General features: G+C 38.0%; 1 protein-coding gene across 2 annotated transcripts in view; it reads right to left on the bottom strand.

The window, feature by feature from the left end:
• Positions 1–26,044, bottom strand: part of BZW2 (basic leucine zipper and W2 domains 2) — a 63,530-nt gene that overhangs the window by 3,799 nt on the left and 33,687 nt on the right. For both annotated transcript variants that reach the window (XM_045494997.1, XM_045494998.1), the window contains exons 4-10: positions 23,047–23,150; positions 20,620–20,685; positions 16,889–17,024; positions 13,737–13,846; positions 8,400–8,570; positions 6,385–6,531; positions 4,927–5,065 (exon numbers count right to left, since the gene is read on the bottom strand). In XM_045494997.1, the coding sequence (XP_045350953.1) occupies positions 4,927–5,065; positions 6,385–6,531; positions 8,400–8,570; positions 13,737–13,846; positions 16,889–17,024; positions 20,620–20,685; positions 23,047–23,150 (873 nt within the window). The remainder of the gene's footprint in view (positions 1–4,926; positions 5,066–6,384; positions 6,532–8,399; positions 8,571–13,736; positions 13,847–16,888; positions 17,025–20,619; positions 20,686–23,046; positions 23,151–26,044) is intronic.

Raw genomic sequence — 26,044 nt, 5'->3', positions numbered from 1 at the left:
AGAGAATTATTGTTAGCTTTTAGCTTCCACTTCCAACTCACACCCTGCACTCACAACGATGAAAAGCTGCCATCGAATCCCAGTGTTAGTTGAGGCGAGGAGCAAACGCTTCCCAGCCTGAGGAAGTGACTTGTTCTTGTGCAAGGCTGCTTTGCGCAGACTTTGAGAACACTTATTAGCTCCGACATGGATTTTATGTTATTTATTTATTTACTTTAAAGTTTATTTATTTTTGAGAGAGAAAGAGACAGAGAGAGAGAGAGTGTGTGTGGAGGGGGGGAAGAGTGGAGAAATGGGAGACACAGAATCTGAAGCAGGTTCCAGGTCCTGAGCTGTCAGCACAGAGCCCATGTGGGGCTCGAACTCACAAACCGTGAGATCATGACCTGAGCCGAAGCTGGACTAGTAACTGACTGAGCCATCTAGGTGCCCCTCCAACATGGAGCTTAAAAGTCCTATTTAGGGCTCCTGGGTGGCTCAGTCAGTCAAGCGCCAGGCTTTGCCTCAGGTCACGATCTCATGGTTTGTGGGTTTGATCCCGGCATTGGGCTCTGTGCTGACAGTGTGGAGCCTGCTTGGGATTCTCTCTCCCTCTCTGCTCCTAACCCACTTTCGTGTGCTCGCTCTCTCTCTCTCAAAAATAAATAAACTTTAAACAAATAAATGTCCTTTTTAATATTTTGTCTTTGTAACATTTTTAAGATGTTTGTGATTTAGACAGCTTAAGTTCCAAACTTTTTTTTTTTTTAATTTTTTTTTTTTCTTTTCAACGTTTTTTTATTTTTTTTGGGACAGAGAGAGACAGAGCATGAACGGGGGAGGGGCAGAGAGAGAGGGAGACACAGAATCCGAAACAGGCTCCAGGCTCCGAGCCATCAGCCCAGAGCCTGACGCGGGGCTCGAACTCACGGACCGCGAGATCGTGACCTGGCTGAAGTCGGACGCTTAACCGACTGCGCCACCCAGGCGCCCCAAGTTCCAAACTTTTTTGATCATGCTCCCCTAATGGGACAATTTTGAGTGCATACAACCAACATATGTATGCTTTTCAGCTTATAAATTATATGCAAGTACTACAGAACTATTATTATTATAAAACAAATTTTATACGTGACAAACACATAGGGAAATGCTATGTTAACTCCCCACTTTAATGAATTGTGGTGATACCATGCTCATGGTGGAAAGCTGATTGAGGCTGCACTTTAAGGTTATTATTTGTCTCAGGTTTTTATTCTGAAGATGGAGAACTCATTCATGTGTTTTATTGCCCCACAGAGGCTGAAAGAGGGCATGCGGCTACTAAAATCTTGTCAACCACAGATACTAGATCATTAGGTAAAACTTATCAGATGCACTGTTAGCAGAAAAGGAGACCAGGTGCAAAGCTGAGTTCTTAGAAGAGCCTAATTTTGTAATGAATTCTGCCTGCAAGACCATACTCCTTGTAGAGGGGGAATAAATAATAACAAAGGGACAAAAGCAACCACCCAGGGCAACTTAGGGGGCAAAGCACAAACATCAAAAAGCTTAAAAAGACACTCAACCTTTGTTTAGTGAAAAGTCTAATCTAAAGAGTAAAGAACTTCTTGAGAAATAAAGAGAGAACTTTTTTTCTCTCCACTAAGGAAAAGTGGGGGAGAGTTCTCATAAATAGAGAGAAGCAGCAAAGTGTTTGCTGGGATCCCCCAGAGAAATCCTACTAGGAATACAGAATATCAGTGCAAGTCCCATAAGAAAAGCAGACATCCTACAATTGCATGTAGAACTCCCTCAGATTAAAAAATAATTTTCTCTATCCTGTCTGGCCAACTTCCTCATCACGTCTGGTGGAATGCTGTGTGCCCTTCCTCAGTATCACCCTCTGTGTGAGCCTCATTTTAGAAATAAAACGAGGACTGTAATCCTTGGTTTTCTTCTACACTCTGAAATCCAGGAACTCAGGAACTATTCTGTTCATTAACTCACTTCCAGCATTTAATGGAAGGCCTGCCATCTCCTATGCATTCAATAAATGTATGATGGACAGATTAATTAACTCGATGAGAACAACTACATATTTCTCAATTTGCAGAGTTAGAATTTAAATGTTAGGTTTTTGTGATGATCAAAGAGGAGTCACTGTATGAGTGGGTTGAGAATGGCAAAGCTTTCGAGAACATTACTTACATATTTAAGTTAAAAACTATGACTTGGAACTTAGGAAATTCATTATTTTTTAATGAACTAAAAAATTCATTACAGGCATCACACAGGGACATTAAGTGAAAAATAATTTACCCTAAGAATATTGATAATGTATGGCGAGAAGGCCACTCACCTGTTTTTTTTTTTTTTTTTTTTTTTTTTTGAATGAGAACAGGAAGTTTCTTTCAGAAAAATATCCACAAGGGACAGAAATTAACCTAAGAAGTATCTGCAAACAATAAAACCCATGACACAGATAGGTCATGATCTCGCGGTCAGTGAGTTCAAGCCCCGCGTTGGGTTCTGTGCTGACAGCTCAGAGCCTGGAGCCTGTTTCAAATTCTGTGTCACCCTCTCTCTGACCCTCCCCCATTCATGCTCTGTCTCTCTCTGTCTCAAAAATAAATAAACGTTAAAAAAAAAAAAATTAAAAAAAAAAATGGGATGGAATAATCGCTCCTCGGGGATTCCATGTTTCCAAGAAAAAAATATATATATAATTACTTCTTTCAGAAAAAGACTAGATATACAATTTTGTGCAAAATTATGAAATTACCTAGAAAATAACATTTAGTTTTAACTTCTCAATGATTTATTTTCAGTATTCACTTTACAGTTTCCTGATTTCATTTACAAAAAGAACTAGGCCAGAATAAAATTGACGTTGACACCTTCCTATGTTCCCGTGGGTCTGCTCATAGTTTCCACAGACCTTACTAACTTTTGGTTATTTAAAAAGTGACCACCTAGCTAACCAATGGCCTAAGGAAGAGTTTATTCTTCTCCTTTTTTACTTTTTGGCACCCATTTCTTGGTTATTTTATCATTTCTGGTCACTGTTCCTTGGCATATGGGGCCGAACAAGAGGAAATAACTGAAAGCAACCAGTTTTGTCAGTAGTTGTTAAAAGGAGGTCAACAGGGAAGGATGTTGACACTGATGGTTAAAATGAGAAATTTGGAAAAGTGTTTTAATAGATGCCATTACTGACAAAAAAGTAGGGTTTTTTTGTTTGTTTGTTTTGGTGAATAAGTTCAATAATAAAATGAGGTGCTCCTACAGATAAAGCTCCAACACATATGTTTCAGTTACAAAAAGATTTGGTTAGAGACACTGGTTGGGTTAGCTATTAAATGACAAGAAAACAAATTGTGGGCTTAGGCACTAGTTTATGAACAGTTCACTTTTCTGTAGTGGAAAATACTAGCCACTCACAAGGCAAATGGGAAACAAATTTCAGAGGCCTCTCTACCTGTTTACAGTGGAGTCTGCTATGGTGCATGTGGACAGAATGGCCGTAGGCTAGATGGGCATGGCTTCTCCTTGGCTGCTAAAGAAGGTGGACTGGCAATATGATCTGCAGATTTGGTTCTGATGGGTAACCATGGAGACCATTTATGCCCTAGTTTTAGGATGTTGACTCTCATGACCATGTCCAAGAGGACCTAACTTGGATCTGGCCGGAGGAAAACCCAAATTACTTCAAATGAGACTTAGCAGTCAGTACTTTCTCCTACTGATATAACAAAGATTGTGCCGAATACCTTAATGCTGAGAAAGTAAATTATCACCCAAACACCTGGGGCAAGATATATATCCATCTGAAGAATCTCGACGGCCAGTTAAGACTCTGTGAAGTGCCATTAACATCTATAAAGTAGTCATTAATAAATGATGTAAAATTTTTATACTAATTCACCCAAATGATCATCCAAGATAGACAAATGTAAGAGGTGCCTCAGTGGCTCGGTTGGTTGAGCACTGGACTTTGGCTCAGGTCATGATCTCACAGTTCACGAGGTTGAGCCCTGCTGACAGCAGAGAGCCTACTTTGGATCCTCTGTGTCCCTCTCTCTCCCACCCTCCCCAATTTGCTTGTTCGCTCTCTCTCTCTCTCAAAATACACATTAAAAAAGTAGACAAATTTAAGAACACATCAAAAGGAAAAGAAAGATTTGGCTGATGTTAATTTGTACTTTACTTTTTCTTTCTATATTAAATTGCCATTTAAGATTGCCGTACCTTCTAGCAAACACTTTATAATGTTCAAAATGTGTTATTTCCTAAGTGTTCTTCCCTCCTCCCCCATAAAACTACATGAACTCAGACCAAAGAATAGTCCAGGATTATTTTTTATATACTGTAGGTATAGAGATGGAGATCAGTTAAAACCCTAATAGCATTCATTTATTGAAGGCAGTGCCAGTTGCCATGACAACCTAATCCTTACAAATATAATGAAAAGACAGTAAAGGGAAATCTAAAAATAGTCATTTCCTTGAAAAACAGGAGAATGGCTGGGCCAAATAATTAAAATACAAAGTAAAAAGCTAATTATTTCAATAATTTTAGTCAGCTTTATGGCATCTGAGAAGATCTCAATATACTATAGGCAGACTTTGGTAATTATAGTTATTAGAGCTAATTCTTACAATTCAAAAATAGACCTAATTACTTTCTGTTATTACAGTCTTCCCCCCCCCCCCCCCCGGCAAAATAATAACCGGTTTATCAGTAGTCTTCTGGCAATGTGCCCAGGGGCTTCATCAGGCTGGTTCTTGAGGCCATGAATATGTGGCATATACACTTTCTCTCTTCTAACATAATACGGCTGTCTCACTAAAACTTACAAAGTTTAGCATGAATCCCATGTCTCCCTCTGCCTTAGCCCTTGCGCTGGCCCTCAAAGATCTTCAACAAAACAGGGAAACAGAGCAGTAGGGCAATATGGATAGATACCTTTATAAAAGAGAACCACGATCTTCTGAAAAGCTTTCATGAAATGGATGTTGTCATAACAGTATTCTTGAACCTTCTGGAGGAGGATCAGCTCTGACTGGCCTTGGGAGCTGAACACAGCCAGGAGTGGAGCGTATTGCTGAAATACAAGTGGGGAGTAAAACCAACCATTAACTTTCTTGGGAGGTACAGAGACAATACTTGAAACACAACAGAAATCTGGAGATTTCTTTAGGAAGCTTTCACTTTAAGGGTTATCTCATTAGAACATTGTGTCCAATCAAAATTAATTTTTTAGCCCAGCATCTTATCAGATTTCTCTCAATGTACCCACTAAAAGAGACCAAATAAAATTCTGACACTATTAAAGGTAACTTATGCTACTGTTTAAAGGGCACTATGAAAAGGAGGCAGAATGAGGTCTTGGGGTAGCCACATTTAGTACTGGTGGAGTGTGGAGTTCTTTCCCTAGACATCCCAGACACCCTCACAGGTCATCTTTATGGCTTAGTTCCTATTGTTCCCTTTGTCCTAATTGTCCTTGGCTTCTAGTCACTGATGTTGAGCCAACGTTTTCTCATTTCAACACAAATCTCCTCCAAGGAGCTTTCCCTGATCAACTTAACCTGCAGATTTCACTCACTCCTCTGTTCTAAACACAGAGGATTATCTTTAATTTGTATGCTACCTAGTTTCCACTAGGCAGTCTTTTTATTTTACATTTATTCATATCTTGAGAGAAGGAAAGAGTGTGCGCATGTGAGGAGGGGAGGAGCAAAGAGAGAGGGAGAGAGAGAATCCCAAGGAGACTCTGTGCTGTCAGTGCAGAGCCCGAGGTGGGGCTTGATCCCATGAACCGTGAGATCATGACCTGAGGTGAAATCAAGAGATGGATGCTCAACTGACTGAGCTAACCAGGTGCCCCTCTACTAGGTAGTCTCTGACTTCCCAATTCAAATGTAAACTCTGAAGGAAGATATGTCTTTCACTCATCTTAATATAGTTTTATAGGGAGAAGACAATTAATGAAAGCAAAAACATTTATCCTTGCTCAAAAACATGCTATTTACACAATCGGTTGATCTCTTCCACCACTCAGATACTTTTCAAATGTTTTGGAATTTTTATTTAAATGCTATTTAGTTAACATACAGTACAATACTGGTTTCAGGAGTAGATACTTTTCAAATTCTAATACCAATTTGTAGTTTACTTAAACAAAAATATTACCAGGCATTTTTGTCATGTAAAAGGAAACCAATACAGTTAGACCATATTTCTCTTTAACTTTAATTATTCTGTGTGTTTTCTGACACTGTGTTTAGTAAGACTTTACTCTTAGACGGGAAATAATGCCTTTGGCCCAAACCTCAGTGAATGGCAGTTAGAACCCACGTATCATACAGTTAAGAGCTACAATTGGTCTGTGGCCAAGACTGTTTCCTGTTGATCCCGTACCTTCAGATGCTTAAGGGCCTGCTCTGCAACGAGTTCTTCCTTCTTGTTCCATTCAACAGCATTCATTATACAGGTCCACAGAAGTCCAATCACTGCTGTTTCCGGAAGATCATTCCTCTTCATTTCTTCCTTAACATAGAGCACCACCTACATTTCATGGAAAAAGGGGTCAGAGAGTTAACAGGCAGATGGCAGTTTCCCTGTCACCACGACTGGTCAGTAAAAGGCTTTGGGTGGATAAATATTCTGCTCAGCCCCTCCCTTCCCAGTACATACTCTCAGATTACAAGAGGGAGGAAAAACACAATGATTTGTTCTCAAAGCAGATTTATTTTTAGTTCCAAAATTAATAGGCTTATCTCTGGCCAGGAGCTGCTGGATAATAGGAAGTGAGAGGGAATCTTTGTTTCTTAGAAGTTATTCTTTTACATGCAGCACCCCTTTGGGTCCAGCAGAACAGACGACTTGAGCTGGTTTGACTCTCTGGGTTTGAAATTAGCTCACAGAGCTGTGAATCTTTACCTCCAACTCACAACTTTAAACCTCTAGATGAATAACGTGTTGGGTTTGTACAAGTCGATTTACCACAATTCATTCTTAATCATTACTTTAGACTCTCATGCGCCATGAAAATAAGCTGTAAAGTGCCAAAGCCATTTTTTATATGATACATATTAATGCAGCAACACTGGACAGGTTATTTTCTCCTTAAAATTATGTTTGATATGCAAATTTATCCTAAAATCTGACAGTATGGAATAAAAGGTCTGCCTAGCCTAATGTATTTTATATCACACTTGTCAGGAAAAAAAACTTTTCCTTTTGAAATACAACCACAAATTGAGGTTACGTCCTCAAAAGTGATAAAACACCATAATCTATACCTCAAGTACACTACGACTTGGTGAATAACACAACTACCACTCCCCTCATTGCCCCTTTTTAGTGAAAATACATTCTTTTCTTTCCTGTTGGCCTGGGTTGCAGAGGTATCAGGAATGGGTTAAGAAGCTCTGGTTAATTCCCAGAGACTGCGCTGGCCAGAGAAAGATGCAAAGATAGGTGACATCTCTGCATCTAGAAGCATCACAGCATTTTTTGGGTTTGCTTTTTTTTTCCACCTCATGGAAAATCACAAAGTCTTGCTTGGAGAAATGTTACTGACTATAATGCTGACCTTACTGCCATGAGACTTAGAAATATTTTTTGTTCCAACACCTCCATCTGCTGGATAGCATCGGTCTGGAATTCTCTAGTCTTAAGCCATGTAAGGTCCCATGTGGGGCTTAGGGCACATACAGTGGTAAGGGTTTGGGACTCAGAAGTAAATGGCAAAAGGAAAGGACTTCATTTAATTTTTGGATTGTCACATAAAAGTTGTTAAAGTTCACATGGGAAGTTTTCTTCAGGCAGGAATTTTTTAAAAATTTAAAAAGATACAGCGATAGCTACATGAACTATTATTATAAAAAATGTAGTATTTATATTATAGGAATATGCAGTTATTGTGACTATGATCAAACAAGTCATTAGTTCAACTGGTCTTTTCCCATGCTACGAATTCAAAAACCATGAAAAATTTTTGTCTTAAAATTAAAAAAAAAAGCCAAAACCCTACATATTCATACCCAGTGATGCACGCAATACATAGTGTTGATTTCAAACACTAATCATATACTTAACCATATTATATTATCTGTGATGAAATGGAAAAACCACCATATAATGGTGCATAACTGACAGTAGATGGCAAATCTATTCGACAGATGAAAATATTTCGTTAATCACAGTAGTGTGATAAAATAAATCACTTGTGTGGAAATAACCACTAATTTCTGGAATATGCCAGAGGATTCTGAATCAACACTTTGCAATTAAGATGGTATGAACAGGTACATTAAATTCCCAGCAGTAAACAAAGGTGGGTCTTCTTAAGGAAGGTCGAGCCTATGCTCTTCGATGTTAATCCTCTCATTCGTGTGTTCTGCAGTGATCTAGTAAGTCCAGGTCCCCACCTCCTTGATTGGGCATTCCTGAGAAAGACGCTCCTGGAGCTCCTTCTGCAGTTCCTTCCTGGTGCCCAGGGACTGCTGGACTCGGAGGAAGTCGGAAAGCTCCTTCAGGCCTGCGTCAGTGAAGTATTTAGCAAAATGATCCACGCTCTGCCTGTTAACTGGAAAGAGTTCCTTGAAGACAAAAGGAAAAAGACCGTTATACAACAAACTATTCAAATGTCAGCAAGCAATAAAGGACAAACTTTTCATATTAGAATGGCACTTAGAATATCTCACACACTGGGAAGAACAGAACAAAGAATGATTTTCAAATGAATGAATCTTGGGTATCTTTCTGGAGCATTTGCTAAGCACCTTCTAAATTGGACAGGTTTACAGAGAAAGAAAAAAATGCTAATCAACTTATATAAACTAGCTTCACCTATTTTGAACCATTATTTACTTTTTCTTTCACTTTACTCAAAGCATAGCATATATGAATACAGAAGTGAACTTGCTAAATTAAATGCAAATAACGTAACTTACAAGTTAATGGACAAAAGTCAGGTTTTTCTAATATATATACTATACATACATACATATATATACGTATGTATAGTATATATACATTTGGGAGAGAGTGCAGGAGTTGGGGGGGGGGAGAGAGAGAGACAGAGAGAGACAGAGAGAGACAGAGAGAGAGAGAGAAAAGGGAGAGAATCTTAAGCAAACTCCACGTTCAGTGCAGAGCCTGATGCAGGACTGCATCTCATGACCCTAGGATCATGGCCTGAGCCACCCAGGTGCCCCAAAGTCAGTTTTAATAATGCTGAGATGATGTGAGGTAATATTAGGAAACAGTACTGACTATTATCTCAAGAACTTCTATTCACAATCTGAGAAAATGCTGCTATTAGTCTAATACTAGCTTGGAGCTAAAGAGAATTTTTGTGATATCTGTTAATGATGGTGGCTCTAAATTAAGTAACAGCAAGATCTAATCTAAACCCACCCTCCCAACTCTTCAGTTCATTACATAATTCTGTTGGAAATTTTTAAAGAGCAATACACCATGGCTGCTTGCATATTTTTACCTCATTTCCATTTTACCTTACACAGCTTGGAAAAGTCCCAGTAACACTTAGTCATATTCTAATCCTGTGTGACTTCAACACCCAGCTAAGATATTAAGGCAATTTTCAAAGCTTTCACATTTTTCAGACTGCTGCAGTCTAAAAAGTAGATCCAAATTTTTATGGTGGTTAGATTTGCACATATATGGTTGATGGCTATATGCCTCTAGTAAAAATCTCAGTAGAAAAATCTCTAATAGTTTTGCTACCACGTAGAGGGACATAGCCAAAGGCTTCTATGACACGACTCAAATTTCAACAGTCTCTGTATCATAACTTCCCCTGTTGAGTTAGGAGTTTCAAAATGTCAGAAGAGTTGGTGGGAGCAGCTATTAAACGCATTCATGGTAAAGCAAACATTTCACATCAGACTGAAATTTAGTCACTGACATTTGTTCTAGCATTCAAAAGGTCTAACAAATTTGGGATTTGGGGAATGAATTTAATTTTGATTTTCTTCTAGGAATCAAAATGTGGCTATTTTCCTGAAAATTACATAAAGTAAAAACTCTTATAGAGGATAAATTAAGTCTCAACAAGGCTAAACAGCTTGACCCAAATTATGTAGTCAGGTATATTTGAGGACATAGCAGACTATGCCCATAGCCGGTAATTATTCCGTTACTCCGTGCCAACATTGAGTATTCAATTTAGGAAGAATGTGACTGCAAAGTTTGATCTAAAGTTATGTTCAGAGGAATATATCAAACATATTCCTGGGGGTTTATTTATGAACTATATTCAAAGTCCTTATAAATGACACATTTAAGACAGTGAGGATTATTATTCAGATTAAGCTGAAGTAAAGTCAGTCTAAATCCTATCATGATATTTACTGGCTTGGAGCATGGTTTGCTTTAGTCAGAAAAACCCTACCCAGGCACAAATCTCCATCACCTCATCCCTAGATTAAGGTCTCCCTGCTTCTGCTCTTGCTTCTGAGTCCATTCAAAGCAAAGCCAGAGTTTTCCAATTTCCACAAAGCTTTCTATTTTACTGAGAATAAAAGCCAAAGTTCCTAGATGATATGGGACCTGCTATGTCTCCAAGCTGATCTATACTTTTGTTCTTACCAAACACTCCCCACTGCTGTCCCCAACATGGCATGCCCCCAAAGTCTTTGTATTCTGTTCCCTTTGCCTGGAAAACTCTTCTGGAGATATCTATAAAGCTCACTCCTCAACTCCTTCAAGTCTTTACACAAATGTCACCTTGGGGCAGCTGGGTGGCTCAGTCAGTTAAGTGTCTGGCTTTGGCTCAGGCCATAATCTCATGGATCATGAGTTCGAGCCCGCATTGGGGTTGCTGCTGTCAGGGCAGAGCCTGCTTCAGATCATCTGTCCCCCTCTTTCTCTGCCCCTCCCCAGCTTGTGCTCTCCAAAATAAATAAAACAGTTAAAAAAAAGTCACCTTATCAGAGAGATCTTCCTTTGCCACTGAAAACTGCCTCCTACTCTGATATTCCTTAGAGTTTTCCTACTTAATGGTTTCCTAATCAATGGTTGATTTAGTCTGTTGTCTCCCATCCCCTCTTTTCAGATTTGCTGTTTTTCTTGCTTCTGTATTACAGAAATGGGTAATTGCAAACTTTGAGATATGCTTCTTTTCCCCTAAAATGTACTAGTACGGCCAGAGAGAATTTTGTTGTATGTGTTAAATAAATAAAAATTTCCTCCTTGATGGTGAAATTGACCCTCTAGCTTCTCGTTCATTCACTGAGTTAGCAAATATCAAGCAGGTAGGCTCCACAGAGGATTACCTTGTCCTCATGGAGCTTACAGTGTTTCTGCTAGAAATTTCTACCTGTGCTTCTCATACCCAAAACATATGCAGACATAGAAAGCAAGTAGGAACAGTTAAATGATGTATTCCTCAAAAAGGAAAGACACTTTAAGAATAAATCTATGAGGTAACCTAATTAAGTTAACCAAGCTCTGCCTACGGGCATCTTTGAGGAACGATGCCTTAAGAGATAATTGTGTCTCGGGCACCTGGGTTGCTTAGTTGGCTAAGTGTCTGACTTTGGCTCAGGTCGTGATCTTGCCGTTTGTGAGTTTGGGCTCTCTGCTATCAGCACAGAGCCTGCTTCAGATCCTCTCTGCCCCTCCCCTTCTTTTCCCTTTCTCTCTTTCAAAATAAACTTAAAAACAAACAAACAAATAAACCTGAGTCTTTTGTGGCAAACCATAACAGACTGTACCTTTATTACCAGTCATGTGCCCCCTCTCTTTAAATGAGTATTAAAGTCTCTCCTTGCTGTGTCTGGCTGCAAGGGTGGAACAGTAAGCTGTGACAGAATGAACTTTCCTACCCCAGTGCCAGGCTTCACTCTGACTTTTGGCCAGCAGAAGGTAAGCTTTGACTGCACTGGAGGGGTTTACTTCAGTCTCCCGTGTTTCTGCCCTTTCCCATAAGGACAGAATGGCTTGCATGGGAAGTGTTCCTGCAGGCTAGGTCCCGGAATGAAAAGGTGTATAGATCACGGAGGGATCTAGCCCAGATAGAGTTAATCCACAGACTCAGGGACGAGAATATGTTGCCTTCATATGAACTTCCACCCTGCTTGGCAACCTATTCACTTATCTTTTATGATTCCTCTTTCTGTACACAAGGATGTGCCCTAAGTCCAGGAGAAAGTAAGTTGCTATGAGGGCAGGGAACTTTTCCTTCCTGTTCTCTCTTGGCTCCATAGCTTCTTGGAGCATGTCTGGCACAGAAACATAGGCTGAATGAAAATAATTATCGGCAGAAATCAACTAGATGATCATCTAGTTAATCGTTGGTCTTTATCATAGTCTAAAGACTTGAAATACCCAAAGGGCTATCTGAAGGTAAATTTCAAGAGACAAAGGAACTTGAAGAGATAGAGAATAAAAGCATTTACAGTTAAAATTATTCTCAGGTTTTCTGAGGGGAGGAGCCCATTTTACAGTAATCCCTTGGACTGACAGACAGAATTGCACACTAAAACACAGTGGAAGTGAAAACCGAGGAGAGAAAAGGTGAAAAGAAGATGGCAAGGGTGTCTTTCTTTCTTTTTTTTTTTTTAATTTTTTTAATGTTTATTTATTTTTGAGAGAGAGAGAAACCAAGTGGAAGAGAGGGAGGGGCAGAGAGAGAGGGGGACACAGAATCGGAAGTGGGCTCCAGCTTCTGAGCTCTCAGCACAGGACCCAAAGCAGGGCTCAAACCCATGAACTGCGAGATCATGACCTGAGCCGAAGTCGGACGCTCAACCGACTGAGCCACCCAGGCAGGCGCCCCAAGGGGTGTCTTTCAATTTTAGACTTTGTCCTAGACTAGAAGAGCAATGTCACTTGGAGAAATCTCTGTCTTTTGCACATGTGTGACTTCTAGCAGAAAGAAACTGTAGGGAGTGGATAGAAATATTAAGAACAGGGGCGCCTGGGTGGCTCAGTCGGTTAAGCGTCTGACTTCGGCTCAGGTCACGATCTCGCGGTCCGTGAGTTCGAGCCCCGCGTCGGGCTCTCGGCTGATGGCTCAGAGCCTGGAGCCTGTTTCTGATTCTGTGTCTCCCTCTCTCTCTGCCCCTTCCCTGTTCATGCTCTGTCTCTCTCTGTCTCAAAAATAAATAAAACGTTAAAAAAAAAAAAAAAAAAAAAAGAAAGAAATATTAAGAACAAAATATTTCTCTTCATTTGTTTTTGAAAACCACAAAGAAAGAGAAATAAAAAACATAATCAAACAACTGTGATAGTGGGAGCTTCAAATCAACCATAACAAATTTGTTTGCTTTCTTAAATAGCTAAGTCGGTTTCCATGGTGTCTTGGTATAAACAAGGAATTCTGTTTAAACTCTTATTCTGTTAACACATTAATAAGTATGTGAGATTAGTATCACCCATCTCCAAACTAACACATGAGAAATGTTTAATTAGACTGATGGCACTTTATCATATTGCAACGTTAAATCTGCATACTTACTAGTTACAAAAAAAAAAAAAAAAAAAAAAGGTTAATTCTGATCAATGTTAACATAATCTCAAATATCCAGATCCGAAAATCACAATAGTCCCTTATGACTCTTTAATTTTCTGATTCCATTCATTTATATGATAAATGTTAAAATGGAATTAATTTCCCTCTGCCAGTAATACAGAAATAAAAGGGAGCATGCTCTGGTTTAACACAGACCCAAGCATTTCAGTCATGCATTGCTAAAGCCACGACAGAAACATCAACCCCTTATCCAGACAACACTTACAAGCAGCCTCTTATCTAAGTTGGCTTTTCTCAAAGAAGAGGTAACAGAGTTGGCATCTTTTTCTGCCATCCATGCTTTAAAAAGCTTGACCGCAAATGAGGCTGCAATGCCTGTTTAAAGAAACAGAAAAAGAAACAGTGAGAGTTGAATTCTTTTAATAAGCAAAAACACCGGTAATTGACAGACAGGGCCAAGCTGCTCACTAGGTTTCCTGAACGGAGTCTGCTGCTCAAAGACGTGATTTGGTACAGAGGAAAAATGGATAGCTCTTTAGGCACAGTTCTGTTTCCATTACTCAAAAGAAAAGGAAAAAACAGTTAAAACATTTTTCAAAGTGAGACTCCCTAATTCCAACCTGGAGTAACCGTGTCTTTATTTTTACCTTGGTTCAAAACAGATTGAAAACCCAACATTTTCTAGTTTTTTTGTTTGTTTTGTTTTTGCTTCTCTTTCACCTGTGGTTCACCAGTATTTCATGTCTGTAACAGTGATCCTGAGGTGTAACAACTAAATCTTGAGACATAAAAATGAAATGGCAGCACGTTAATTAACGTGCTGATAAATGATACTAGGCAAAATGCATTAATAGTGAAAGATATAAATAAAACTATAGATGAACAGGCAATATTTACTTTGTAAGTTTATTTCTTGTAAAAAGCATTAAAAAAAAAAAAAAAAAAAACTCATGATGGGGTGCCTGGGTAGCTCAGTCAGTTGGGCGTCCGACTTTGGCTCAGGTCATGATCTCACAGTCCGTGAGTTCAAGCCCCGCGTTGGGCTCTGGGCTGACAGCTTAGAGCCTGGAGCCTGCTTCTGATTCTGTGTCTTCCTCTCTCTCTGACCCTCCTCTGCTCATGCTCTGTCTCTCTCACTCTCAAAAATGAATAAATGTTAAAAAAAAAAAAATTAAAAAAAAAAAACACCTCATGAGTCAAGCTATAAAAATACTGATGCTGTTTCAAACTGAAGTCTTTTCGGGATATTTTAAAAGAGATTACTAAAAGGGCTAATGTTAATCAGAAAACCACTCAATTACATATCCATATTGACATTAGGATTTATTTCCAAATATAAGTAATTAGATAGCTAGAAGACAGTTCCTCTGTGAACACTACAAATTTCCAAGTTAATGTTACATTTATTAAATTTCCAAGTTAAAATGCAGCTGAAATATTAAACTGATTTTTTCTGAAGTCTTCACTGTTGCAGCCTCAATCCCTCACACCCCCTTTTTTTCCTAAGAGAATTTCCATTTTGCATAGGCCAGGTGACTTCAAGTCTAAGTCCTGGTACCATTTCCTTCTGCAATGATTAGTGGAGAGTCCTTGCTTTAAACCCATCTGCCCAGGGCGCCTCCCTGGCAACTGCTACTGGGCCAAAACTAGTCATGTGGCCTATGGTGGCCAATCAGCTGAAGGCATGATAAATTATTCTATGTTGAGAAGTACTCTCCCACTGAATCTAAACAAGAAAGGATGTCCCATAACTGTACCAGCAGACATCGTATAATGACCAGGGAAACCATACTTGGAATAAAGTTGATAATGCTATGATTGGTAGTGAGAAATAACGGGAGAAAATATCCAAGACGTGAATATTATTGTTTTGGACATAAGAAATAAAGGTTCTTATATGGAACAAAATTTCTTATACAGCAATTTGAGTTCCATCTTCTAGTTAGTTGCAAGTAAGAGCATTCAATCAATATATCATTTATACAAACACAAACTTTGCCCAAATTTCTTCACTCGAATGAGCAGAGGAATGAGTAAAAACAAAACAAAAGAAAACAAAAAACCACACACACACACAAAACAAACACACACACCCCACAAAAAAACCCCCAAAAACCTACTATGGCTAGGACAATAAAACAGGTGTTTCGAACTGTAAACACTGTTAGTTACTTACACCCACTATCTAAATTTTATAACCATTAATATTTTATATTTGCTTCATCATTGTCCATCAAATTATTTGAGGAATTTGTAGAAATCACTTAGGATTTTAATACAACCAGAAAGACAATTATTTTCTGTTATGAAGGCTAGGGAAATCTAACATAATTAACATTTACTGTTTACATTTTATCTTGTGTTTTTCTGAGGGTAAAATGGCTCACATCATAAATAAGATGTGGAGTATCAAATTCTCTTCAGGAAAACACTTTAAAATGTCACAATATGAACAACACACTAATGACAATTACAGAATCTGAACTGTCATAAATCTGAGCTATATTAAGCCCAAAACTATAGAAAATCTCTAAGATCACTCGACTCTCAATTTAATATTCTTTTCTCAGCTACAAGAAAACTACAATCCATTTCACTGCAGGCATGAACGAGGCTGGGACTTCAACATTTGTAGGAGAGAAACTAAGTTCTAAGAAGAAACAGATGTGTTCACAAAAGCTCTTTTATTTTTAAGGAAAAAATAACTCTTTGTTTTGTGTTGCATTATAACTCGAATATCATTATCCTCCTCCAAGAGCCCACTTTTGTTTTATTCCATAACCAAGTGATTGTATATACGCCTATCAAACTCTTACTGCCTTAAAATTAAAGCGAGACTTCGATGCCACCATCTGGACTTCTTTCTAAAACTGAGATAATGAATATCTTAAAAATGGGATCAGAATGAACATCGAACACAAGACTTTGAGAGGTAACGGTTTAGAAGAACGGTCCTAACCAGCAAAATAACAGTCTGGTGGGGGGGCATTTGGGAACATGAAGGGGCCTTTTTTCATTACACTAAATAGAGGTGGGTGCTAGAGCCTGGCAGTTTAAATGCCCCACAAAGTACAATGAAGCATTCTCCTGACAAAATATGCCAGTGGCAACTACATTGAGAGAAACAGTTTGGACGACATCCACTTCAGGGTATTTGATCCAGGCATTAAGCCTTACACCCTGAAATTCAGTTCATTAATAGTTTTTGTCTTTGTACAGGTGTGCATATTTTTTCTTCCAGTTTCCTCCAGTAAACACGTACAATTCTTATTGTTTAAAGATACACACACATTCGCTCATACAGATGATGGGTGGGTAGGAGAGAACACTAAGAGGAGTTGCTGGTACTTTTCCAATCATCTGTGGCTTTACTTGTCTTTTTACACATGACAGGTAAGAAAACGCAAGCGTCATTACCTTCTTTGACTAAGCTGTCGGTGAACAGACTGGTGAGGATGGTGGCGGGAAGGGTGCCGTTGCCCAGCAGGATCCCCGACAGCATTGCCAACTTTGTCTGCTCTGTTTCGGAAAAGGCTTTAAGGAAGAGGAGAAGCTGTGGGTCAAACAAAAGAAACCAGGTCTATAAAGCAAAGGACTAAGGTAGGAAAATAACAGACAAGGTACATGCTGGCTGAATGGCAGACAACGAGTCGGTCGTACGCACAGCGTAAGTATTACCCATCAGAAACACATGCGCGTGCTCACTTATAAACTGGATGCTAAGGAAAGTGACTTTCTCAGGCACAGTTCCTTGCTTCCAAGTTCACTTACGCGTAGCTATAGATAACATCCACGGGAACAAAAAGAGACATATGGAGAATGGTGTGAATAGGTTACATAAAAAATTTACATTGGACTTTGTACAGAAGAAAGGGTAAGTTTTACATAATGAGCAGAACATTTACTGAAATATATTATTGTCCTTCATATTTTTCAGTGTTGGGGGTGCCCTTGTCCCCATACTATACCCATTTTCTTGGGGTTTATTACATTGTACCACACACAAAAAACAGGGAAAGTCACTAAGCTTTGACATCAGCATATCTTTTTCTGAGTTCAGAGCATATAATATTCTTTAAAACAAGACTTGCGTGAGAAAGGGGTTTTCTAAGTTTCTGCTGCTCTTTCTAAAATAACAAGATTCAAACTCGGTATTTCTTAGAGCATGCAGTCTTAGCAGCCCTGGTGATGAGGTAATGGAGGATATGACAAAGCCTCTTAAGAAAGAAAAGCCCTCTGATGTGAGTTGGAAAGAGCAATTTCAGAGGGGGCAATTGAGAAAGTAGCAACCTCAGGATGGCTAAAGGAGAACCAAAGCAAAGGTGATTATACCCTGTTTCCCATTTTTCATTCTATGAGTTCTCAGTCATGTGGAGTACCCTCCTCTTTCTTAAGGCTACCCCCCCCCCCCCCCACCACCCCGCATTGCTCTGACTCTATTCCAGGCTATTTTCTCTAGTTCATCAGTTCTTAGGCATGTTACTGAGATCCCCGGGGCTCAATATCACTACTGGGGCCTTGCTCACTTTCTCATTACTTTGCACCAATGAAATGCCATTAACTCTGTACAGTGGGTAGGGCAATATTAACTTACTATCCTTGACAGTTAAAGGATTATTACATTACAGAGAAGTTATGTGAGTCTAAATATTTGTATTATGAGTAATGAGTAAGTGGCAGAACTGGAATCAAACTACTCCATTTCACTCCCAGGTTATGCCTATTAAAGTGTCAGTGAATTAAAAACAAAGCCACCTTCAAAGTTCATAAAAAAACATGGAGGGAATGAGAGTATCAGTGTGTAAAGCTCCAGGGAATACCAGGAATGGGACACAGTAAAAGAACTGACAAAATCATAGACACTTTGTATCAATCTGGACTCTCCTTCTGATTTAAAAGATGATTCAGATTCAAGTGAACAATGAAAAATGGCTCCCAAAATAAAATATTAAACACTACTTTTTTTTTTTATTTTATTTTTTTTTTCCCCAACGTTTATTTATTTTTGGGACAGAGAGAGACAGAGCATGAACGGGGGAGGGGCAGAGACAGAGGGAGACACAGAATCGGAAACAGGCTCCAGGCTCTGAGCCATCAGCCCAGAGCCTGACGCGGGGCTCGAACTCACGGACCGCGAGAATCGTGACCTGGCTGAAGTCGGACGCTTAACCGACTGCGCCACCCAGGCGCCCCTAAACACTACTTTTTAAGCCCATCAATATACTCTCATTCATTAAAATAGTGCAAAAGTTACATCTTTTTCTTAAATTCATATTCTCATTGATCAATTATATTAATCAACATTAAAATCAGATGCTGCCTGTACTTCAGAATATTCCTTTTAAAATGGATATACTATGAAAAATAAATCATTCTTGAAGCATACATATACATCACGTGAATAAAATAGTAAGGAAATTTTCAAGTTACAAATGGCTAAGAAAAGCATAAGTGGTATTAGACGAAAGTGGTAAAATGTTATTTAAAGGCTTTACATTCTCCCTCCCTGTTATATCCATTCCTCTGTTTAATCAGGTGCTTGTTATTTTCTAGACACCTAGCAATGTAATGGACATTTTTTTCCATTTAAATTTTTTTCATATTTATAAAGGTAATACATGCTAGTAGAATAATATCTATCACTACAGAATAATATAAAAATGTGATTTCCTCTCTAATCCCGCTTCCTTAGAATTAATAACTGTTACTGTGTTCATTAGTAACTATTTGATGTGTCCTTCCAGATTTTTAAATGTACTTATATACCTCTATATATTATATAAATAACTATATATGTGAACATGTATTGTTTTTACTGAATTATTCATTGATGACAGCTGAAACTTGTCAAGGGTACCAGCTATTTTTCTGAATACTTTCTGTGTAATGACATCTACACCAGCCTTGATCTTCACTTTACAGAAAAGTAAACTGAGGCAGATAGAAATGAAGTAATTTGCCTGAAGTTAAACTACCAAATGGCTGCTCTGCACCTATTTCACGTAACAATTTATCATGGACATTTTCCCCAATCAATTCATGTGGTTACCCTCCATTGTTTACATGACTGTACAGTATTCCATGGTAGGGACAGACCAGAATTTAAATAATCAGTCTCCCATTAATGCACACTTAGCTTATTTCTCCAAACTGTGATAAACATCTTTATACATACAGTTTTATGTATCCATGCTGAACTATTCTTAAGAAATGGGAAAATGGAGTCACAGAGAATGCAAATTGTTTTAAAAAGGGATTTTACTGTCAAATGTTCATGATGTATGGATCTGCGTTGAACATGGGGAAGCGAATAAGTAGTAAAGTAGATGCTATGGTTCCTTTATTCCCTTGGTTTATAATTTAGCAGATTATCTAAAATTGGAAATAATGATCAAGCAACATGCAAATCTGTAACAAGTTAATGTAGTGAGTGCTACACACACACACACACACACACACACACACACAAGAGTTACAAATTTCAAGAGGGAACATGTTGCAATGACAGAAAGGAGGTCTTCTTTAATGAGGTGCTACTATTTATTTGGCTACTTACTAGAGGCCACTTACTCTATTAAGTACCTTATATGTGATCTCATTGATTCCTACAGCAATCCTAAGGTATGGCATCTTACTGCAGCTTTTTACAGTGAGAAACACCACTGAGACTTACACCCACAGATTATCTCCAAAGATGTGCTTTTATCCTCTTTGCCAGACTGTATTTGTAAAAATTAAAGAATTTTACTGGGTATTAGCTGTTGTGCCATATACTCCTTCACATGCTTTAATTGCTTACATCACCACATCTAGATTTCCCCCTTGATATATTTATTTTTCTTGCATATTTGGAAACTCTAGTTTTTATTTTTAAGCTCTGCAAGGTCAAGGATCAGATGCTATAAAACCACTCCTATAGAGCAAAGTATGTGGTCTTACATAAAGGTGAATGAACAAAATCTAGGCTAATCATGTATTTTCCCCTATAGCAATTAGCTAATGACCTGTTGTACTCATTCATTCAACAAACATTTTTAAAAAACTTACTATGTCCCTGGCACTTCTGCACTATCGGTGTAAATGAACTATTTTCATCCCCCTCCATTTTATTACTTTAAACAGGTAAGGCATTACATTTGAATTTTTACCTTCTTCATTTCATCCTCAAATGCTTTTTCCAAATACTTATATCTCCTGATGAGTTTATTGAAGACCTAAACATAAAACAGAACCATTCAATATTATGTAAACAAGTTTAAAAGACAATAGGAGGTGTAGAAAGTCACCATAATCACAACATGGCCCTATAGTAAAAAGATAACTGTAAAAGAACTGTAAGCATTTCAAAGGAGTTATAACAAGGGGGGAAATGTGATTCATGTGTACATAACAATAAAAGAAATTCAACCAAAAGTATAACATGTGAGAAACCAAAAATAACGCTGATAAAAACACAATAATGTTAAACCTGCGAGATGCAGAGAAAGGCAACAGGAAATGAAGGGGGTGACATATAATCACAGAGACCATGGATACGATGGAGAGAGAAGACCTCAGACACATTGTACTCTGGGAGGACACAAAGACGTCTTTAGAAGACAAGCAAAACTTGGTATAACTTCATAGTAATAAAGGATTACTGCCCCCCCCACCCCATCTAGTTAGAACCCACAAACAGGGTTTGTAAGTGTGTCAGTGGAATTCTAGGCTGTTTATTTAAGTGAAATGAATGTTTGTATTCCCACTAAATTCATATGTTGAAGACTTAACTTCCAATGTGACTATATGTGCAAGTAGAGACTTTAGGAGGTGGTTAAATGAGGTCATAAGGGTAGCGCCCTAACCTGATAGAACTGATGGTCTTATAAGAGCCATAAGAGAGACTATACCAGGAACCAAATTGGCTGGCACCTTAAATGTACACTTCCCAGCCTTCTGAACTGTGAATAATGAAATTCTATTGTTTTATAGAAATCCCAGTCTATGGTATTTTGTCAAGGTAGCCTGAATAGAATAATAAGTGTTCTTATTTAAATAGAGATTTTCATAAATATTATTTTTATAATTGAAAACGATTTCTGAATCTAATTCCTTTCTCTTTTTTTTAATGTTTATTTATTGTTGAGAGGGAGAGTGTGTGAGTGGGGGAAGGACTGAGAGACAGGGAGACAGAATTTGAAGCAGGCTCCAGGCTCTGAGCTGTTAGCACAGAGCCCAACGTGGGGGCTCGAACTCATGAAAGGCGAGATCATGACCTGAGCCAAAGTCAGATGCTTAATTGACTGAGCCACTTAGGTGCCCCTAATTCCTTTTTCTTCTGTACACATAATACACTGTCATCTAATACTTTTAGTTTAGATTATCCCCTAATGTGATCAAGATGGGGTACAAGAGTAAAGATTACAGTGCTGCCCTTTATGAGGAAATAGTAGCCCAGGCAGGGAAGTAGTATGCAATAAGGAAAAAGAATAAATGGTATTGAGATCCAATAAATTTGATTTCCAGTTTACACCATCACTCGAGTCCTAGTACTTGCCCTTGTAGTCTAGCTGAGAGCAACTGGCTGTTAACACAGGTCCGTGATAGAACAGGAACCAGCTACTCATGATGCATGTACGTTCAGCTCTATAGTGTTAACGTTTACTAGGTTGCTCCATTCTACAGTCCTGCAACGTCCAGACCTTCATTAGGGCCTAAAGACTTCTAATTTTATTTTTTTACCAATCTAATAAATACAAAACAATATCGTGATTTTACTTCCATTTCCCGAATTACTAGTAGGTTTGATTATGTCTTCATCTGATTTGGGGGAGCCTTGTGTTTCCTCTTCTTTGAAATGCCTAGGTCTCTTCCTAATAGGCAGCTTGTCTTCTTCTCTAGTGACTTGCATTTTTTTTTATTTAACCCTGATATGAATCCCTCATAGATATTACAAATATCTTCTTGTCTCTTTCTTGTTAATAGCTACATGATAGTCAAATATAGCTAATATAGCTATGAATAGCTACATTCCTATCTAATATGAATTAGAAAATTTTAATGAGTACTCCACTGATAGACTTCTATGCTGTTTCCAACCTTTGATACTATTGCAAGCATCACTGTTAACTCCCATCATATGTGTATGCGTCATTCTACACACATGCAAGCACATCTGAGAGTGAAGTCCTAGACGTGGAGTTGCTAGGTCAAAGGGAATGTGCAGTTTTAGTTTGGAAAGATAGTGCTCTCCCTGAAGTTTGGACCAATTTATACTCTCACCAGAATTTATGTGAGCCTCTGATTCCTTGTGTTCTGTACATATGAGAGGCAAAAAAGAAGAAAAAAAAAAAAAAATATATATATATATATATCTATATATATATATATATATATATATATATAAATCTACCTTAGCTAAGTTTTAATATCCACTGCTTACTAAGAATGCAATTGAGTATCTCTTCATACGTGCAAGAGTTTTCTAACATTTCTACCGAAAAAGTGGCCTGTAGAATTTCTGAACCTAAGGTTTCCCTAAATCCTGTTCAGATGTCTCCCTCCTCACACAACAATCTCTCAGTGATGGGCTTTACCTGAGCATAATTTCGGATGGTTTCATGATCTTCATTTGCTGAAAACACACAGTGGTTGGTCATCTTGGTCTTGTCTCCGTCATCTATGCGTGTTCCTCCAGGGGCTGAAAAGACAAAGGTAATTACAGTTAAGACAATACTGAAATGAGAGGAACATTTACAGAGCAGATGAATTCCTGCATCTTAAGGAAAACAGTAAAAGTGGGTAAAATCTAAAAATCACATAAAAATTGATAGGATGAGGTGTACATATAGATACATATGTTGTTATGTTTATGTTTCTAATCTAATGCAAACTAGTTGTTCCGTTTCACACTACTACCATAGTGTGTGAGATTATTGTTCTAGATCCTTGACTTCACCAGGCTCCTAACATTCTAAGTCTGGACTCATTTATTCTCAATGTAGTTCCTGGTGTTTCTGACATCAGGACATGGTTCACTTTTTAGGTTTGATAATATGTTGTCAGACTCCACTTCACCAACACTGAGACCGGCCAGAACCTGGCTCTTGTAGACCTTGTTAGTTTCTTAACTTTTTTTTAATATTTGTTTATTTTTGAGAGAGAGAGAGAGAGAGCGCAAGTGCAGGAGAGACGGAGACACAGAATCCAAAGTGGGCTCCAGGCTCTGAGCTGTCAGCACAGGGCCCAACATGGGGCTCAAACCCATGAACTGCAAGATCATGACCTGAGCCGGAGTCGGATGCTTACCTGACTGAGCTACTCAGGCTCCCTTAGACCTTGTTGGTTTCTACTTGAGTAGGTATTAAAACTGTTCCCTCCTCCACTAGCCCAATTATCCATGCAGGGTTGAACAGTATACACTTCGACTGCTCGCTATTTGCATTTGGTCATCAGGCAGCTGTGTTGGCTAAGAAAGTGTATTTTATTCTCTATCGTCTTTTTCCCCCTTGGCCTATACAATATCATGGAATAAATGGACTAGCATAAAAGAATGCATCTTTTTCCTATGACTCAACTTTCTACATTCAAAGGCTCCTCCTGTAAGTTCCAATCATGGCCATTAGAAACACTGGCTGATGAGAAGAACAGAATCCATACTAGGTATTTTTGTTTTCTGATTGTACTTCATTATAATTAGGGTAGGATTCTAGAAGGTTTGAATAAGCCAAGTTAGACTAATGTCTTCCATATACTCAACACATATTTGGAGAATATACACTTGTACCAGCTACTTCCTTTATGCATTTATGTAACTGCCTTTATTTAACTCGTGATTTCAGATCTTTGGATGAAAAGTGCTACACCTAGCCAAACTTTTTCAGATTCCAGCATACCATTTCATAAGCAAATTACTTTTTAGAAAAGTGAGCTCCTTCAGGAATCTATTTTCATGCAATTAATTTATGCATAAGATTTAATTAGCCCTCTGTAATGAAAACAACCACCTGGAACAAAATTTTATTAAGATGATAATCTTCTAAAAACTCCAGGCTAATGACTCCTATCTGACAGAAGTTAGTTATATAATTGAAATTAAATCTATAGTCTTTTCTTTTAGAGGTAAGTTTTAAAAATTGTATTCTTATACAAAACATGTTATACATGAATAATATTGCTACAGCTTGCATTAAAATTTTTTCCCTCTGATATTGGGACAAAGAATTAATTGCCCTTTCTAAAATTTTGGTGAGCCTGCTATTTTCCTCAAAATTTAAGTTAAAAGAAAATAAAAATATTTCTTGTATCTACTCTTCAAAAAACACAACTGAAAAACCAAGATGACTATTGTTTTAAGAACAATGGAAGAAGGTAAATTTTGGGGCAGGTGTTAAGAAAATTCCCATACTCAATAAGTAAACAAAATATTTATATAAAAAGAATGTGCCTGGCTGGGTTTATTCATTATATCAAAGGTCTGGCCTCGGTAGGTACCTGGGGGTTGTACCGGCTGTGCTCCTAAGTCTTACCATACCTTTGGCCTTACCTTCTTAGATGTATGGAGGTAGAGTGAAGGAATAAAATCTGAGCTACAGATATAAATTTGCTGATCATCCTTATATAGATGGTCAATGACGCTTTGAGATCATCAAAGCAAAGTATACAGATAATTTAACAGATATATGGGGGCAGTAATATGGAAACCCAAGAGTCAGGTAAGAGGCATTCAGAGAAACACATGGTCTCATGTAGGGGAAGAAAGTAAACATTTCCAGAATGACAGGAGGGTCAGCAGTACTGCCAGGAGGGCACGAAGAACTGAAAAAGGTCTATAGGATTGACTTATACAGTCACATGGGACTTTGGCAAGTAACAAAACTCATTGAAGACTTGCATAGAATTTAGCAGTGCACCAATGAAAGTATATCGTAATTCATGAAATACAAAAGCCAATCATTGCATCAGAAAATATTCAACTTCACTATTAATTTAAAAATTTTGAATGTAAATATCGCTTATCTAATTGACAAACACCTAAAAAACTGAAAAGCATAAGAGTACCTAATGTTGCTAAAGGTGTAGATAAACAGAACACCATTTTCGATACAATGTTAATTAGAATCTTCTTTTTGAGGGCTGGTGCCTCTCTGATAGACAGGTAGACAAAGATAGACATAGATATCTCTATTCTTCAATTCATTTATCCCTTGCTAAATATATAAAGACATAATTAGATAAAGGTACAAAGCTATGTGTATACAGATACTGATTATATATTGTGCTTACAATGAAACTAGGAACAAATTAAATATGATTCAAAATCAGTATGATTTTGGTTCTTTTCGAAATCATTCTAGGTAACACTCATAGGTATGAAAGGCAACAACATATTGCTGAATAAATACAAAACAGTCATACAGAGTATCTTATTTGTATAATATCATCCCATTCTCAAAAATTAGCATATGTAGGTAAAGAGATTTCTAGAATGGAATTAACCAAAATATTAATAACAGTTGTCTCTAGGTAATGGGATTTGAACACAATACATATAGTTCTTTAAAAAATTTTTGTTTTAACATTTATTTATTATTT

This window comes from Leopardus geoffroyi, chromosome A2 (assembly GCF_018350155.1).
Source record: "Leopardus geoffroyi isolate Oge1 chromosome A2, O.geoffroyi_Oge1_pat1.0, whole genome shotgun sequence".
Lineage (NCBI taxonomy): Eukaryota > Metazoa > Chordata > Mammalia > Carnivora > Felidae > Leopardus > Leopardus geoffroyi.
The sequence above is the reverse complement of the archived record's forward strand: the minus strand, read 5'-3'. Positions and strand labels throughout refer to the sequence as shown.